Source organism: Cibotium barometz, chromosome 50 (genome assembly GCF_041138505.1).
Source record: "Cibotium barometz isolate CiBa-2024 chromosome 50, ASM4113850v1, whole genome shotgun sequence".
Taxonomy (NCBI): domain Eukaryota; kingdom Viridiplantae; phylum Streptophyta; class Polypodiopsida; order Cyatheales; family Cibotiaceae; genus Cibotium; species Cibotium barometz.
Window position 1 is genome coordinate 34,524,900 of NC_141095.1, and position 17,642 is coordinate 34,542,541.

A 17,642-nucleotide genomic window follows, 5' to 3' on the forward strand; every position below is an offset into this window, starting at 1 on the left:
TTGCTGCTGGTTTATCCACTGCTGAACAAGCTCGTTGGGATGGTAAAGATGCGCAGGCTCATGCCTTGATTACACTTTCTATCAAACGTAACATCACCCCACATATTCGTTCAGCTAAAATAGCAAAACATGCTTAGGATATTCTAGCTGGTTTGTATGCAGGTCGTAACGAGGCAAAAATCTCTTACCTGCGTAAAGAGCTAGAATCGAAGATTATGCAGGAAGATGATGACATAAATGTTTTTCTTGCTGAGATTAAAGATCTCAAGGAACAGTTGATTTCTGCAGGTGAGATTATTCCCGATCATTCTGTTGTGCAGACTGTTCTTGATGCTTTACCTGAGTCATATCAGACTTTTGCTTCCACGTGGAGACTTGTTACTGAGGACAGACGTGATGTTGTCAAGTATGATAATTTAGTTAACAAGCTCTTGCAAGAAGCGCAGTCTAGGCAAAACAGGGCTAGGCAGCGTGCAGTTGATCAGGCATTTATTGCTGCCCAGCAGAGAAGAAGTGGTAAGGCAGCCCCTTCCACTGTTTCTTCTCCTATTAATAGGTCTGCAACTTCTTCTCCTTCCACAGGTAGCAACAATAAGTCTGAGAAGGCTCTTGATTAAGGCAAGAAAAAGATCAGGTGCAACTATTGTAAGGCAAATGATCATGTCATTAAGAATTGCCCTAAGCTAAAGGCTAAAGAGGCAAAGAAGAAAGAGTCAAATGCAGCCACAATAGCGGATGCTTCTACAAATGCAGATTTTGCAAATGTTGTGCAGGATACAGAATGGGCATTTAGCGTGTATTGCCAGTATGACCCATCTGTACATGATGCATGTTTGGCAGTTTTTGTTGACTCTCATGTATGGTATTTTGACAGTGGTGCTACAAAGCACATTACCTCGCATCGTGATATGTTCACTTGTCTTGAGGCTGTCCCTAATGGGAATACTGTTTCATGTGCCAATAATGCTTCTTACCCAGTGAAGGGCATTGGTAAAATTATGCTTACTGCTGCAAATGGGAGCGCTTTCACACTTTCAGATGCTTTGTATGTGCCAGGGATAAGGATAAAGAAGAATCTATTGTCTGTCTCTGTGCTTGCTAAACTTGGACTTGTAGTCAAATTTGTGGATGATAGATGTACTGTTCATGATTTGACTTCTGGTGATACGATTATTGTATCTAGCACCTTGTTTCGTGGGCTGTATAGGCTCAATTCTTATGACAAGTGTGTGGAAAATTCAGCAAATGTAGTTTCTGATGAAAAGGCAGTTTCAGATGCAAAACTATGGCATGCTCGTTTTGGTCATCTAAACTTTGCTAGTTTGCTGCGTTTGCAGAAATTTGATATGGTTGCTTCATTGCCCCCTCTTGAGGCACCATTGAAACATGTTTGTGAAGGCTGTATTTTGGGCAAAATGCAGCGTTCTACGTTTCCAAAGGATGGTTTTGTGTGCGGGCCACTCGCAAATTGCAACTTGTACATAGTGATGTATGTGGGCCTATGCAAACTCCGTCATTTGGTAAACACTTGTACTTTGTGACTTTCATTGATGATTACTCAAGGCATGCATGGGTATATCCACTGAAGGCAAAGTCCGAAGTGTTTTTGTGCTTCAAACAGTTTTTACTTATGGTTGAAAATGTATCCAATTGTAATGTGGGCACCCTCCGTTCTGATCGAGGGAGGGAGTACATGTCTAAAGAGTTTGATGCATTTCTGGCTAGTCGTGGGATAAAACACCAATGTACAGTGCCGTATACCCCTCAGCAAAATGGTATTGCTGAGAGAAAAAACAGGTCACTTATGGAGATGGCACGATGACTATGCAACCATCATGCAAAGGTCTCATAGGATAAAAAGGAAAAGAAGAGGATTACGACAATACCATTGCAGGAAGAGGCATATCTTGGAATTCTAGATAGCAAAAGATGGGAAGGTGCAACATATGTACATACAAGAGACATGCACATGCATCCTTCTATTCCACCATCCGGATTGCAAGCTCATCGTAAGATATTTTTTATAATTAATTGACGTTCTTTGTGATTCTATGGTTTATTCACATGTGTTGTATATGTAATAGATGTTTATCCATCAACAAACATTGAGTGGCAAATCTGTGGAGTCATTCATTAGGACTTTTGAACATTTTCTTTTTTCATTAATGAAAGATGTTTTTATACAATGCTAAGTATATTGTCCCTGCAAGACTAGAAGCTTCTGGAAGACTAGAGAGTTTACCTATACCAAGCCTAAATTCTTTAGATTGGGATTTTCCAGACAAAGGTACTCTATTATCATTTAAATCCAAGAATATTGTCTTGGATATTCAAAAGTCTATAAAAACTGGAAGGATTTCTAAGACGATTAATCTATCATGGTTTACAGCTCTCCATGTATTTGTGGCATGTTTTCGAGAAGAAAACATGAAGGGGACAAATCCAAGAATATTGTCTTCGATATTCAAAAGTCTATAAAAACTGGAAGGATTTCTAAGACGATTAATCTATCATGGTTTATACCTCTCCATGTATTTGTGGCATGTTTTCGAGAAGAAAACATGAAGGGGACAAATCCAAGAATATTGTCTTCGATATTCAAAAGTCTATAAAAACTGGAAGGATTTCTAAGACGATTAATCTATCATGGTTTATACCTCTCCATGTATTTGTGGCATGTTTTCGAGAAGAAAACATGAAGAGGACAAAAGCAATGTGACTGCCTACATATATCTGGGTCTACATATATCTGGGTCTACCTTGGATAATACACTCAGAGCATAATGGAAAGTGATTGAAGTCATCCGTAGGGGTGATTTTATAAAATGTAATGCTTGCATTGATTGTGTGGTAATGGCATACAAAATCTCGCAACAACAAGCCTTGTATATCAACTTAAAGTACCAGAAGATGGAAAAAGAGTAGAGGGACTTGGATGCCATTGGATTCAGAGAAAAAATTTATGCAATATGACCTAACAATCAACTTGAGTGATGAAGACAATAGAGTTGTTCCTATGAATGCAAAATGGACATTGCGGGATGTGCACACATCCTTGGAATCTCTATTAGATGCCATACCATCATGCTTGAAATTTAAGGTAGATGCTATTACAGTGGAAAGAAATCTGAAATACTTTTAGTTGTATGAAATGTATGTCTCCTATAATCTTGAAGTTTTCTTAATACAACATAATTTTGCACTCATTTATCTTGCCTTGTGGATTCATTTTGTAAAATAGTTATTCAATATTATTATTAATATTTAAGATGTATAACACAAGATTACCAATATTAAACGAGAAACTGAACTCAATATTAATTTTATATGTAATATATTTATTGCAATGATCATTACAACAAAAAAAGGGGTTAGCGAGAGTTATACCATGGCCTTTATAAAAGGATCTTGAAAAGTGTCGAGGTGTAAGTGTCACTATTTTTTTGATGCTATAACCACCGCTATATCATGTGTTATAACCGTCGCTACATCCCACGCAACTTCTGCTGCTCAACGTTGCTGTCAAAAACAACATCGCTATTTTCACCGCTCAACGATGCTGATAAAAACATCATCATCGCTATTTTTGTCACTCAGCGGCGCTGATAAAAAATTTAACGTCAATATTTTTGCTGCTTAGCAACGTAGATAAAAAAATGTTAATGTCGTTATTTCCATCGCTCAGTGGCCCAATCTATCCCAAAAAAATTTTATTTCAATATATTGCAGGCAGTTTTATTTTTAACAAACAGACACATCGACATATGAAAATACATTGAAACATAGATACTCCTGAAATCTTAATTGTATTAAATCCCAAATGCCATAAAAGGCGAGTTACATCCAAAATGCCATAACAGGAGGCGAGCTACATTGAGTATGGAGTTACACAACATTAAACATAATGGGCCGGTCTCTACACATCCTGCTCCTCCTCATCATCATCTTAACCACATATTGGTTAACACATTCCTATGACAACTATGTCTGCGCACTTATGTAATGGGCACTCGTACTATATTGTAAATCCCGTCATTTGATGAGGAAAACACCCTAAAGATGCTCGCAAGTATTAAGCTTCAAAGCATAGATAAGAGGATCTTAGTTAGTTGGCTAAACCATAGAGAAAACCCTTGTAACTATGTTTTGGGTGCCCAGGGTCACTCCCTCCCGAGCGGCCTAGTGGGAAAAGGCTTGAAACTATAAAAGCCAATTTCTCTTATTTGTAACTCATTCTCCCATTTATGTATTAGAAGTGGAGTGTTCTCTCTCTCCCTCTCTCTTGTTGCAACTCTAATCTAGCATGTGTGGTGTGCTTAGGGTTAGGGTTTAGAAGTGATTAGTGCTAATCATTTGTTCTCTCTTGCTTCCTCTCTCTCTCTCTCTCTCTCTCTCTCTCTCTCTCTCTCTCTCTCTCTCTCTCTTGAGTGATTAGGCTAACCAACGCGATCCTCTTCTGTGGAGATCCCACAAGATCTTCGTGCGAGAGAGGTTGCACCCGTTGGATTAGAGCAACCACCTCGGTGTGACAATGAGTGCGGGAGGACGGCAGTGACGAGCGGCTACGGTGGATCTCTTGAGCCTAGCTATAGTTCAGCATGGATAGACAACTTCCCATGACATGTTAGGGTAGGGTTTCCTTAACATCTTTAGCATCGTTGCTGGGGAGCGCCATCTGCTACTTGTCAACACCATCTTTGATTCGAATCTGACGGAGCCTCCATAGCCCGATACTAGGTAGGCTCTTTGGGATGCGGTTTTTTTATGTTTTTGTTGAGATTCATGTATAGCTTTGTGTTTAGAGTAGGATTATCACTTGTTTGAGTTAAAAAAACTTATGATTTGGGTGAGTAGAGGGATAATCAAGAGGGTTTGCTTAAACCTAGACTCTTATTATTAATTTTTAGCTTAATCATATTTTTTAGATAGGTAGGTTAGCATTACTAGATAGAACACTAGTAAAAAAAACATAAACTATCTCTTAATTTTTACTATCACTTACCTACTGGGTTAGTGTGATTAGTGGACCTAAAGAGAGCAAAAAACTAAAACATTGAGCCTAATTGCTTGCAATTAGACTAATTGGAGTGGCATTAGTGTTCTAAACACTTGCCTTGACTCAAATCTATGTTTAGTTCACTCCAATTAGGCCCTAATTTGTAAGAATTAGCACTACTTTGGTCTCTTTTGTCTAATTTTTCCTCTTTTAAGTGGATTAATTAGTGAAATTATTTTGGGATAATCACATGTTTGGATTAGCATAAACATTGCTAATCCACCTATCAAATCTCCATGCTTAAACTTGAAGGCAAAGAAGAGGATTAAGGAGTGATTAATAGTGAAATTAAGTGAATTAATCTTTAGTTAAGCTAGAGTGCCTCTAAATTAGTCGAAACCCACTAATTTAGAGGTAGCCTCAAACTTTGACCCTTTCCCACCTATTAGCATTAATGAGGGAGTCTTCGTTGTCTCCCACTCACTTCCCTCCACCAATTTGAAATTCAAATTCAAATTCTAAATTCCAAATTGAATATCAAATTCCAATTTGCCACGGCCGTACCAACCTAAAGCCATGGGCATGCCCTTGTAAGCATATGGCCATACCAAAATTAAAAAAACTTTTTTCCCAAAAAAAATTACAAATTTCGAACGACCGTTCCATTTGCCACACGACCATTCCACACTAAAGCCACGGGTGTCGACTTATAAGCGTACGGCCATTCAAAACATAAAAAGAACTTCTTTTTCAAAAAAAAATCGAACAGCTGATCCACACTAAAGCCACAGGTGTACGCTTGTAAGCGTACAGTCATACTTAAAAAAACGTTTCAAAAAAATTAAATTAAAAAATTTTCCGAATGGCCATTCCGTACTAAAGGCACGGGTGTACGCTTGTAAGCGTATAGTCATATCAAACCAAAAAAAAATCCAAAGAAAGCCGAACGGTCATTCCACACTTGTCGCAACCATTCCACACTAAAGCCACGAGCATACGCTTGTAAGTGTATGGCCATACCCCAAAAAAAATCAAAAAAATATGATTTAAAAAAAAATCCGAATGGTCGTTCCACACTTGTCCCCACGGTCATTCCATACTAAAGCCACGCACGTATGCTTGTGCATATGACCGTGCCAAAAATAACTTTTTTTCAAACAAAAAATTCAAAAAATTTCCAAGCAATCATTTCACACTTGTCGAGGTCGTTCCACACCAAATCCAAGGGCGTACGGCCGTACCAAACCCCAAAAAAAACTTTTAAATTTTTTTGAAAAAATCAAAATTTCCAAATCTTTAGAGGTGTTTTTGGTCTACCTCCCCAACTCACTAGTGTCATTTTTACATGCATAAAACGCCTCAAAAAACCACTTTTAACCTTACATGCCCAAAGCAAAAGTGACTTAAAACTCCTATTTCGGGCCCGCGCGTGCATCTCTGAAGCTTTTCTAAGCTTCCCGCACACTATGGTAACCTTTCGGTCATGGTTGCATGCCCCTAGTGCCTCCATTCCATTCAGTGGCACCTCGGCCTCAATTACACATTCACATGTCGCCTATGCCACACATGTTTGGCCGTTAGGGAGAAACAATTTTTGAAGAGCCCTCATCTAATGGTGTCCCTCCATACATACACCCCAGTGTGGATAGATGCCTCGAGCACATTCATGTACCCTCTTCTCTATCCACCACGGATCTATTCCCATCCCCATTCTTGCACCACCTCCCCTTATGCCACAACTTAACATTTCGAGCTGAGCACAAGCTCTAGGAAGGGCAGTGTCACAACACTTGCACCCACAAACATCACATACAAAACCTATGTGGGCAAAAATTTTTAAACTTTTGTCAAAACTCCACGGAGTTGGAGACCCCGTATTCCATATCGAGGTCTTTAACCAAATCTGTCAGGCATTTGAAATTTTCGATAATGCAACCAAAGTCCATCTCCTTGGACTCAGCCTTGAAGGCAAGGCCGTGAAATGGTTCCAATCCTTGGACGCTCGGCACAAAAGTGCTTTCAAAGCTGAGGAAGGCCTTCATTCTTAGATTTGCACCCTATGAGCCCAAATGGAGCCCCATCATCTAACTATTCCAATTGGAAAAAAACTTGAGGAAACATTATGCGACTACATCGCACACACACTTGATTCACACTGCGAAGAGAGGGAAAAGTTGAGAGATAAGCAATTAATGAACCATTTCCTCTTGGACTTGCATAATCCAAGGCTTCATGAGACCACGTGTTGGTCAAGGACCCCTCCACCTTTGATCAGGCTTGCAAATGGGCCATCTTTCTCAATGACGACATAGGAGAAAGCTATTCCACGCAATTGGCCACTGCGCCAATGACAATCCAAAGCTCTTTTGTAATGTTACCTTCCTCTCCTCTCCGGCCCCAAGCCTTATTGGTGGCACCGCCCCAAACCAACTACTCACATAACGCACACCACACCCCTCTCCGGTGCCAATCTTTCCATCCCAAATGATTGCCTCTCTAGGCACACCCTATTGCTCATAGAAAGATTCCAAACAGGTCCATTGCTAAACCTATGGAGCCCCTGAGCTCCACCATCCCCGAGGCACCCCTATCACCTCATCTCCCTTTGCTGGTGCCTCACATGGACCCCCTAAACCACTTGTGCACACTATAGGTGCACCCACAACCACCTCTTTTGTGTTTCCTGTACCATGGACCCCATAGAGTGGCAGAGTACCGTCAAAAGAAATGTCTGCCAATGCAACCACAATGTCATGGCTATGGAATTGACCATTACTATAAGGATTTCCCTTTCCAATCAGTTTCTCATTCCACATTCAAAGACATGCCATCCCACAACGTGTTGAGCATTCAACATGGGAAGATTTTGACTGTCCCATTGAATGTCATCACACGGTTGCAAGCCAAGCTAAAGAAGGCCACATCCCAAAAGAAACAATGCTCTAAGCATGTTATCCACGGAGGTGATCGGGTTAGCATCCACCGCATGTAGCCCACCAAACGGGAAAAATAGTTGGCCACTTATCCCAATGCCATCCTTGAGAAGCAACATCTTCAGGAGGCTGAAGCACTAGTAGAGCAATACCAGGCTCAACTAGAACCGCCACCCATTTTTGTAACCTTTAACCACATACATGAGTGTGCATCCTCCCCCATTGAACCTAAACTTCCACACCAGGTAAGTCAGGAGGCCCTACAAATGCTCAAGGCCGAGGATGATCCGTTTGCCAACATGATGTTAACAAACAAAGATTTTGCCCCTCGTGCACCTCCTCGTCCTCCAATGCTTAATCCACAAATGGCCAAGCCCAAATCCCACGTTCACATCATCGAACAACTTGATGCGAACACTAACATAGAATTTGCTGCTGCCAGAGACACACGAGGTCCACACACCAAAGTTGCTGAGGTATTTTTTGCTCCTACTGTAACCACATCTCGACCTCCACACCTATCAAATAAGGACCAACTTGAACTTCCATACACTATTGCTGGTCCACCCTATGATCAAGGCCCCGCCCCTTAAGAAGCCCCTACCCATCAATGTGACTTGGCCGGCCTCTCTGCCTTCCTTTCCTCCCAAATCCAAATGCCCATTGGGACCTTGTTAAGAGGTAGTCCAAATCTATGGAATGACCTTCTAGATTGGATGGAACACAAACTGTAGGCTTCTATTGAGGAGGAAGCTCCCTTAGATTCCTCGGACGAATCTGGGTGCCATCGTCCAGACTTACTCCGTCACCACCACTCCCAACCCAAAGGCGCACCCACAATTCGTATCCGATGCGCTAGGACAATGTTTTGAAAGTGATGACACAAATGCAGCATTGCCCATTTCCTATAATAGACATGTGGTCAAAGGCATCCTGGATGGAGGTGCTAGTGTAAGCATCCTCACACAAACATGTTGGGAGGAAAACTGGGGATCCCACCAAATTAGTGATCAATCTTGCGGATAGAAACTCTACAAAACCCTTGGGCCTAGTGCATGACCTCAAGGTCAAAGTCTGTTGGCATGACATTCCACCTCACATTTGTGGTCATGGATGCCTATGATGCCATCTTGAGTTGACCCTTCATGATACAAACCTGACTAATCCATGACTAGGACCTGCATCATGTCTACCTCCACAAACTCTCTCAAATGGTTAAGGTCAATTTATATACCTGGCACACACGTCCCACAGCTCTCTAAACAAGCGAAAAAGAGAATGATATACAGACCAACGAGTATGCACACACTTATACATGAGTTTTGACACATCTAGAACCTGACTAAACCCTTTTTGAAATATCAACAGATTCTTGGAGTTCCAAATCCCCCAAAGACAACAATATCTAATAATACAAAATACTAAATTAATTGCCCCTCCCCTCTTGAGTCGGTCTCCCTAGCACCCAATCACCCCAAGTTCCCTTAACCCGCTCCCGGAGTCCCTGGTGGTGTTTCACCTGCTTGCCTAGCGGACCTAGTGATCATCCATTTCAAAAAAAATGTATAATGAGGTTTGGGGGGTGGCATAGCATAATACCCCCCAAAAAAAAACAAACCATGTTAGACAATGAGGCAGAAAATACAAAAATGAATTTATCTCAGTTTGGAAAACTACAACTAGAGGGCAATGTGACGATTTGGAACATGAAGCCGGTGGGACGACGTTGCTGCAGCGCAGGTGGGAGCTACGTGGTGGTGGTGATTCAAGAACTTGGCGATCCAGCTGCGCTGCTCTGAATGGTCTGCCTGGTCGTCGTGGCGAGCGTCGTGGTGGTGACGGCGGCCGAGGTGGCCCACAGACTTCTTGAGCGCAGCAGTAAGGGCATGCAGATTGATGACGCCGTGATGATGGGGTCGGAGGAAGGGATGCTGCAGAAGTTGGTGTGGGGTCCAGCGTGCGCTGGGCTCCCTCACCAGGCAGTGTTGCAAGAAGTCTTTGCATGGCTTGGAGAGATTACGGGGTAGATGTGGCGGCTCCGCCATGGCCTGCCGCAAGAGGGCCTGCTCACCGGAACCCCAGGGTGCGCTTCCCTGCAGCGTCTCTGCCACAGTACAGCCCAGGCTCCACACATCCGACGCCGGGCAAGGACCCCGACCTTTCACCACCTCTGGCGCCATGTGGGATAGTGTACCTCTCCTCTTGTATTGCCCACATACGCCGCCGCTAAGACACGAGGGGTCGTACTCTCTGCTTATACCGAAGTCCCCTAGCTTCACCTCGAACTCATCCTCTTGCATTTCCCGGGAGAGGTGGTTCTTGGCTTGCTGTACAAGCTCCGGATGGGATGGTCGGCGGCGGCGCAGAAGGACGTTAGCACACTTGATATCGCAGTGCACAAGACCACACTGATGGAGCTCCACCAAACCCTCGAGGATGGCACGGGCAAATAATCTAACGCTGCCCTCTGACAGACCGCTCTTCTTGACCTCCCGATCCATGGCGTCTTGCAGGCTGCCACCATCCATGTACTCCAAAAAGAGCAACCTCACTGCCCGACCATACTCGTCCACGTCTGTGTCACTGCCCAGGTACTTGAGCACGTGCGGACAGCCCTGCACCCTTTGCAGCACTGCCAGCTCGTTGTCCAAGTCAGCCTCCGCGCTGCCGTCCTGCCGCCGGCCGCTGTCGCACAGAACGCTCTTAACCACAAACGGGCAGCCGGACGTGGTGTCCAACGCCAGGCTCACGATGCCACAACCACCTTGCCCGAGCTTCCTTTGCTTCTCCCAGCACCCATGTAGCCTTCTAGTAGGACTAGGCTCGCAGCATGTCGGCGTTAAGGAGTGTTCCTTGTCGCTGCCGGACATGCTGCTGTCCATAGCTAGCTAGCTGGGTGGGTATCTATGGCAACGGCTATGACGAAGCGAGGAAATACAAGGTGCTAGTCTCTCCTTTTATACACCCTTCTTCTACCGACCGGGGTGGCGGAGGATCGGAGCCCATTTCGTCTGGATGTTAATTCTTTAAAACACAAAAGTACATATACTATATGTAAGAGATTGTTCTTGTTGGCCAAAGTAGACTCTTGGATACTTTTCCTTCTCGTGCTACTTCTCCCTCTTATTATATTCTCAATCTTCTTCTTCTCCTCCTTCTTGTCTTTAGCGCATGAGAGGGAATATAAAATGCACTCTTTTGCAAACTTCTCATTGGTTAAATAATGGTCTATAATCTATATCAAGATTTCTTATGTGAGTCCTTGTTAGTCTCTTCAATCATTAGGGTCAAAAATGTTTTAAAAAGGGCCACATTTTAATCACTTATACCGAATTTGGATTAAGCTTTGGACCGATAGAAATGTGTAACATTAAACCAATAATATGACATTGGGCGTCATATTTACTTTCCACCAACTTCACTAGTGTTGGCTATTTTAGGGGGTTATCACCAGTTAATGTAATCTGCCACGGCTATCTGTGGGGGTTTCAGCTTCAAAACCTGCTCGCATGTACCAAATGTCAATACTTAAGAAAAGAGAATTTAAAAAATTAGGTTTCCTCCAAAATTAGTCGTACATTTCAATAAATACACTTCAAATTCCCTAGCCTACTGTGGTTAAACCTCTTTCTCATCATCTTTTTGCATCATCCTCTCCTCTATTCATCATCAAATAATGTGGAGACAATAGTTTAACCCAAGGTACACTCATAATGCCATTTCATCATGCATCCTTCACAATGTTAAAGATCATCAGGGTCTGTGGAAATGTATAAACTTCTAGATAAACGATTGGGTGACTATGCAACCATCATGCAAAGGTCCTCATAGGATAAAAAGGAAAAGAAGAGGCTTACTATAATACCATTGCAGGAAGAGGCGGATCTTGGAATTCAAGATAGCAAAAGATGGGAAGGTGCAACATGTGTACACGACAAGTGAGATGCACATGCATCCTTCTACTCCACCATCTGCATTGCAAGATCATTATAAGATATTTTTTGTAATTTAATTTATGTTCTTTATGATTCTATGGTTTATTCACATGTGTTGTATATGTAATAGATGTTTATCCATCACAAGTATTGAGTGGCAAACCTATGGAGTCTTTCACTTGGACCTTTGAAGCTATGCATGCTGATCTTGGGAAAGTATTATTTTTCAATCAACCATTTTCTTTTTTCATTAACAAAAGATATTTTTATACAATGCTAAGTATATTGTCCCTACAAGACTAGAAGCTTATGGAAGACTAGAGAGTTTACCTATACCAAGCCTAAATTCTTTAGATTGGGATTTTCCAGACAAAGGTACTCTATTAGCATTTAAATCCAAGAATATTATCTTGGATATTCAAAATTCTACAAAAATTGGAAGGATTTCAAAGAGGATCAATCTATCATGGTTTATACCTCTCCATGTATTTGTGGCGTATTTTCGAGAAGTAAACATCAAGAGGATAAAAGCAATGTGGCTGTCTACATATATCTAGGTCTGGCTTGGATAATACAGTGAGAGCATAATGAAAAGTGACTGAAGTCATCCGTAAGAGTGATTTTAGAAAATGTAATGCTTACATTGATTCTTTGGTATAATGGCATACAACATCTTTTGACAAATCTTATATATCAACTAGTGTAGAGGGACTTGGATGCCATTGGATTCAGAGGAAAAATTTGTGCAATATAACCTAACGATCAACTTGAGTTATGAGGACAACAGAGTTGTCCCTATGAATGGAAAAGGACATTGAGGGATGTGCGCACATCCTTAGATCTCTATTAGATGCCATACCATCATGCTTGAAATTTAAGGTAGATGGTGTTACGGTGAGAAGAAATCAGAAAATACTTTTAGTTGTATGAAATTTATGTCTCCTATAATATTTAAGTTTTCTTAATATAAGATAACTTTGCAGCAATTTATCTTGTCTTGTGGATTCATTTTGTAGAATAATTATTCAAAATTATTAATAATATTTAGGATGTATAAGACAAAATGACCAATATTAAACGAGAAAAAGAACTCAATATTAATTTCATATATAATATATTTATTCGAATGGTCACTACAACAAAAAGAGGGGTTAGCAGGGGTTATAGCGTGGCTTTTATTAAAAGATCTGAAAAAGTTTTGAGGTGTAAGTATCACTATTTTTTTGACGCTATAACCGTCGCTATATCATACATTATAACCGTTGCTATATCATACGTTATAACCGTTGCTATATCCCACGTAATGTTTTCCGCTCAGCATCACTATCAAAAACATCAGCGCTATTTTCATCGCTCAGCAGCGCTGATAAAAACATCAACATTTCTATTTTTGTCGCTCAGCGATGCTGATAAAAAAATAAACATCGCTATTTTTGCCGCTAAGCGACGCTAATAAAAAAAACGTTAGTGTCATTATTTCCATCGTCCAATGGCCCAATCTGCCCCAAAAAACTTTAATTCAATATATTGAAGATAATTCTAATTTTTACTAACAAACATATCGACATATAAAAATACACTTGAAGCATACATACTCTCGAAATCTTAATTGTATTAAATCCCAAATGCTATAAAAGGCGAGTTACATCCAAAATTCCATAACATGCGAGCTACATTGAGTATGGAGTTACACAACATAAAACACAATAGGCCGTTCTCTACTCATCCTCCTCCTCCATACTTCTCATTGGTTACATAATAGTCTATAATGTATATCAATATTTCTTATGTGAGTCCTTGCTAGTCTTTTCAATCATTACGGCCAAAAATGTTTTAAAAAGGGCCACATTTAAATCACTTATATCGAGTTTGGATTATGCTTTGGACCAATAGAAATGTGCAACATGAAACCAATAATATGACACTAGGTTTCATATATACTTTTCACTAACTTCACTACTTTTCACTAACTTCACTAGTGTTGGATATTTTAGGGGGTTATTACCACTTAATAATCAGCGCGTGTATCATCGTGGCCAGAGACATGCGTGTAAAAGCGCGTGTATAGGAATAGTCAGACGCGCTGATACACGGGCGTATACACGCGTTCTATCAGTTTTTTAGCTGTGCTTAGACGCGCTGATAGGAGGGTGTATACATGCGTTTTGTAAGTTTAGTTGCGCTTATACACGCATATTTCACAGATTATCCGTGTATATACACGCGACTTTTACAGATTTGACGCATCTATACACGCGTATTTCACAGATTATCTGCGTATATACACGTGACTTTTTGCAGAGTTGATGCGTCTATACACGCGAACAGAGAGCAAAAGAAAAAAAATCCAGAGAGTGCTATTTGGTACCTGAATGCTGTTCCAGCATTCCAGCACCCAATAACACTCTTTGGATTTTTTTTTTGGGTGCATTAGACCATCCACACGAGGAAGATTTAAGACAAGAACGACATGAATGCATACATTGTCAATACACGACTCAAGACAGACATGAATGCAATACTATCGATTCACGATTCAATATTACTATCAAAATTTTATGTGTACACATATATACAAGGGAGTCCATATGTCGAAGTAGTCCATGGCTTCAGTTACAAAAATATATATACAACCACATCCTCAATATGGAATGTGATACTATAAGTCTGAGTACTATTCATACCCAGATGATGACTCGTTGCTCCCTCCATGATCAGATGAGCTCACATCGGTCGGAATGTCCGATGAGTAGTGCTCACGTCCACCCTCTGCAGTGGCGACGGGTGGATCATCATCAGCAGCTTGTGCCTGTTCAAGTAATATATAGTATATAAGTATATATATATATAATTCAATAAACCAAAATCATTCGTTTAGAGTTTTCAAGTACCTGTCGACCGTATGGTCTCATGGCCATCTCAAACTGCGCGTCCGTAATACATCCCTCGGCTCTGAAGAGGGCCCACGTGTCACATCTTCTATGTCGGCGGCGAGCATACCCAGTATTGTGGGTTGTGGGCTTCCTCCTCGTAACCCGTCACTGTATCATAATCAACACAATTTGTAAGATTAAATGAATTAAGTAAACAATCAAATAAGGTGGCAAGATACTTTACAAACTCTGCTTCCCATGACTCGACGCCACGAGATCCGAACTGCGAAGATCCAATGGCCTCCATGTGGAGCCGTCGTGCCTCCACATACTGCCTGCTCTTCACGCCACCCTCTGCTCGTTTCTTTACCTCCTTCCACTCGCGTTTGTGCACAGTGGCAGGTTTCTTGGCAGGATAGCCACCCGCAGCTACATTTAGCCCATCATCGTATGCGAGTTTCTTAAGGTGAGATCTTTTATTACTTAAGATCTTCCTTATTCGCGTCCTTCCCCATACATCCGAGAATGTCGCATGTGGGGGATTGGGGTACCGACTATGTACACCATCTATCACCTCCCCAACTAATCGGCTATTTTGATCTTTAAATCTAATAAAATAATTTCTATACAAGTTTGATACTACCCCACACATGTACTCCATTACCTCTTTCCCCCTCGCATCCATCACTATCCCGCCCCTATCCGTCACATCATAGCAGATCATCACTCCCTCCACCTCTCTCATCTCTTCCTCATCCTCACTGTCTCCTCTAACTCTTCTCTCTCTATCTCCTCTCTCACCGCGTGCCCTACTACCTCCCCCACCAAAGCACCCACCGCATCCTCCACTCCCACTCTTCCTACTGTTGCATGTGGAGTCACCTGGGGGATTGTCTACGTGACGATGGCTGTGAGCCCTGATGTGACGGTGGCTCTGAGGGAGTACATGATGGTGGCTGTGAGCCCTGACGTGACGGTGCCTGGGAGGGTGTGCGTGAGTGTGTGCGGGGACAGGGTATGTCTCCTTGGTGGGCGTGGAAGAGGAGAAGCTGCATGCGTCTCGTCGGACTCGCAGTCATAGACGACAGTGGAGAAGGAGAAGGACGTAAACAAACGCATAAAGGAAAGAGACAATAGCATAAACAAATGGAAGGAAAGAGACAGGACAAAGGACAAACTGACTCACCTCTGAAAAAGTGAGTCTTCTTTTTGGCTGGTTTTCTTCACCCGTGTGTGCTCCTTGTCTGCTCCTTGCACTTAGGTTTAATGCTCTGTTGGAAGAGGCGGCGACGAAGGAGAGCAAATCTTTAGTTTGAAAATGTTTATTTGGAGAAGGTGGGTTATTTTTAGGTATGGACAGGTCATCGCGTGTAAAAACGCGTGTATTTTTACGTTTATAATAAATCAGCCACGTTTATACACGCGATTTTTAGGATGTAGCCGCATTTATACACGTGATTTTTAGGATGTAGCCGCGTTTATACATGCGATTTTCAAGATATAGCCGTGTTGATACACACGATTTTTAAGATGTAGCCGCGTTGATACATGTGGTTTTCCAGATGTAGCCGCGTTTATACACGCGATTTTTATACTTTCATTAAAAACTGATTATGATTTTGTGTTTACTCTTTTGTACATAGGATGTCATCAACCTCCTCAAGCAGTTCTGGTGAGGATGAGACAATGCGTCATCGTAATCGCGATGTGTGGTTGGGACAAAGGATCAAGTGTATGTGTAATCGATGTCAAGGATGCATTATACGAGCGCTTCCAATTACCTTGAATCACATCTCCATGTATGGAGAATGGAATCAAACAGGTTTAGAGGTGAGTAGATGTAAATTGATAGTATTCAAATGACTCATGGTATCCAAATTAAATTAATGGAGTTGTAATATATATACTCTAATTGAAGCAGGATGCAGTACCACACCCTAACATGGTGCCCTACGCGCGACGAGAGCATGCAAAGCGTCGACAAGATGATGCTAGAGCTTCGGGATCTATTGTCAGAGATGAGTGGGAAAGGGATGACAATAGCCCTGCACCCCACGAAGTTGTGGAAGAGGAAGTGTTTGATGATATGGTGCGGTATCTTTTTAGGGATGATCCCAAAGGTATGGACGACGATGATATGGAACAAGAGCATCTTTACAAGGCTTCATCGACACCGGTTTTTGAAGGGTGTACATTCTCTATTTTACGTGCTTCACTTGAACTACTCAATATACAAACAGTTTATGGATGGAGCAATGCAAGTCTTGACGCATTATTGAAGTAAGCATTCTAACTTGCAAATTTGAATTAGTGGTTTAGGGTTTAGGGTTTAGGACTAATTGATGATATTGGATGCAGGCTATTATCAAACATGCTTCCAAAGGAAACTAGACTACCCACCTCAAGAGACATAGCGAGGCGCTATGTGACATCTCTTGGAGGATTAGATTATGATCGCATACATGCATGCGTCAATGATTGCATTCTCTTTTTTGTGGGATGCATAAGGAGGCTCGACATTGTCCCACTTGTGGTGAAGCAAGGTATAGAATAGATGTGAAGAGTTTTGATGTACCTCGTAAAGTCTTGCGATACTTTCCTATAATTCCTCGCATCAAACACATGTTCAAGTGCAAATCCATAGCAGAGCTCATGTCATGGCATTCCTCACATCGATCGGATGATGGCATGTGGAGAATTCCCTCAGACACTCCTGCTTTGGAAGCATATTGAGGATGAGTGGCCCAGCTTTAAAACAGAGCCCAGAAACTTGAGACTTGGCCTAGGTATGGATGGAGTGACTCCATTTGGTTTCAAAAGCACCGCATACAGCGTGTGGCCAGTTGTGTTGGTGAATTACAACCTTCCACCATCAATGGCGATCAAGAAGGGACATCTTATGTTA

At 41.8% G+C, this 17,642-nt stretch overlaps 1 protein-coding gene across 1 annotated transcript; it reads right to left on the reverse strand.

The window, feature by feature from the left end:
• Window positions 1-9,608: 9,608 nt before the first annotated feature.
• Window positions 9,609-10,811, reverse strand: LOC147610054 (mitogen-activated protein kinase kinase kinase 20-like). Its single transcript, XM_086787257.1, has one exon. The coding sequence runs from the start codon at window positions 10,809-10,811 to the stop codon at window positions 9,609-9,611; it is 1,203 nt and encodes a 400-aa protein (XP_086643383.1).
• Between the last annotated feature and the right edge of the window lie 6,831 nt (window positions 10,812-17,642).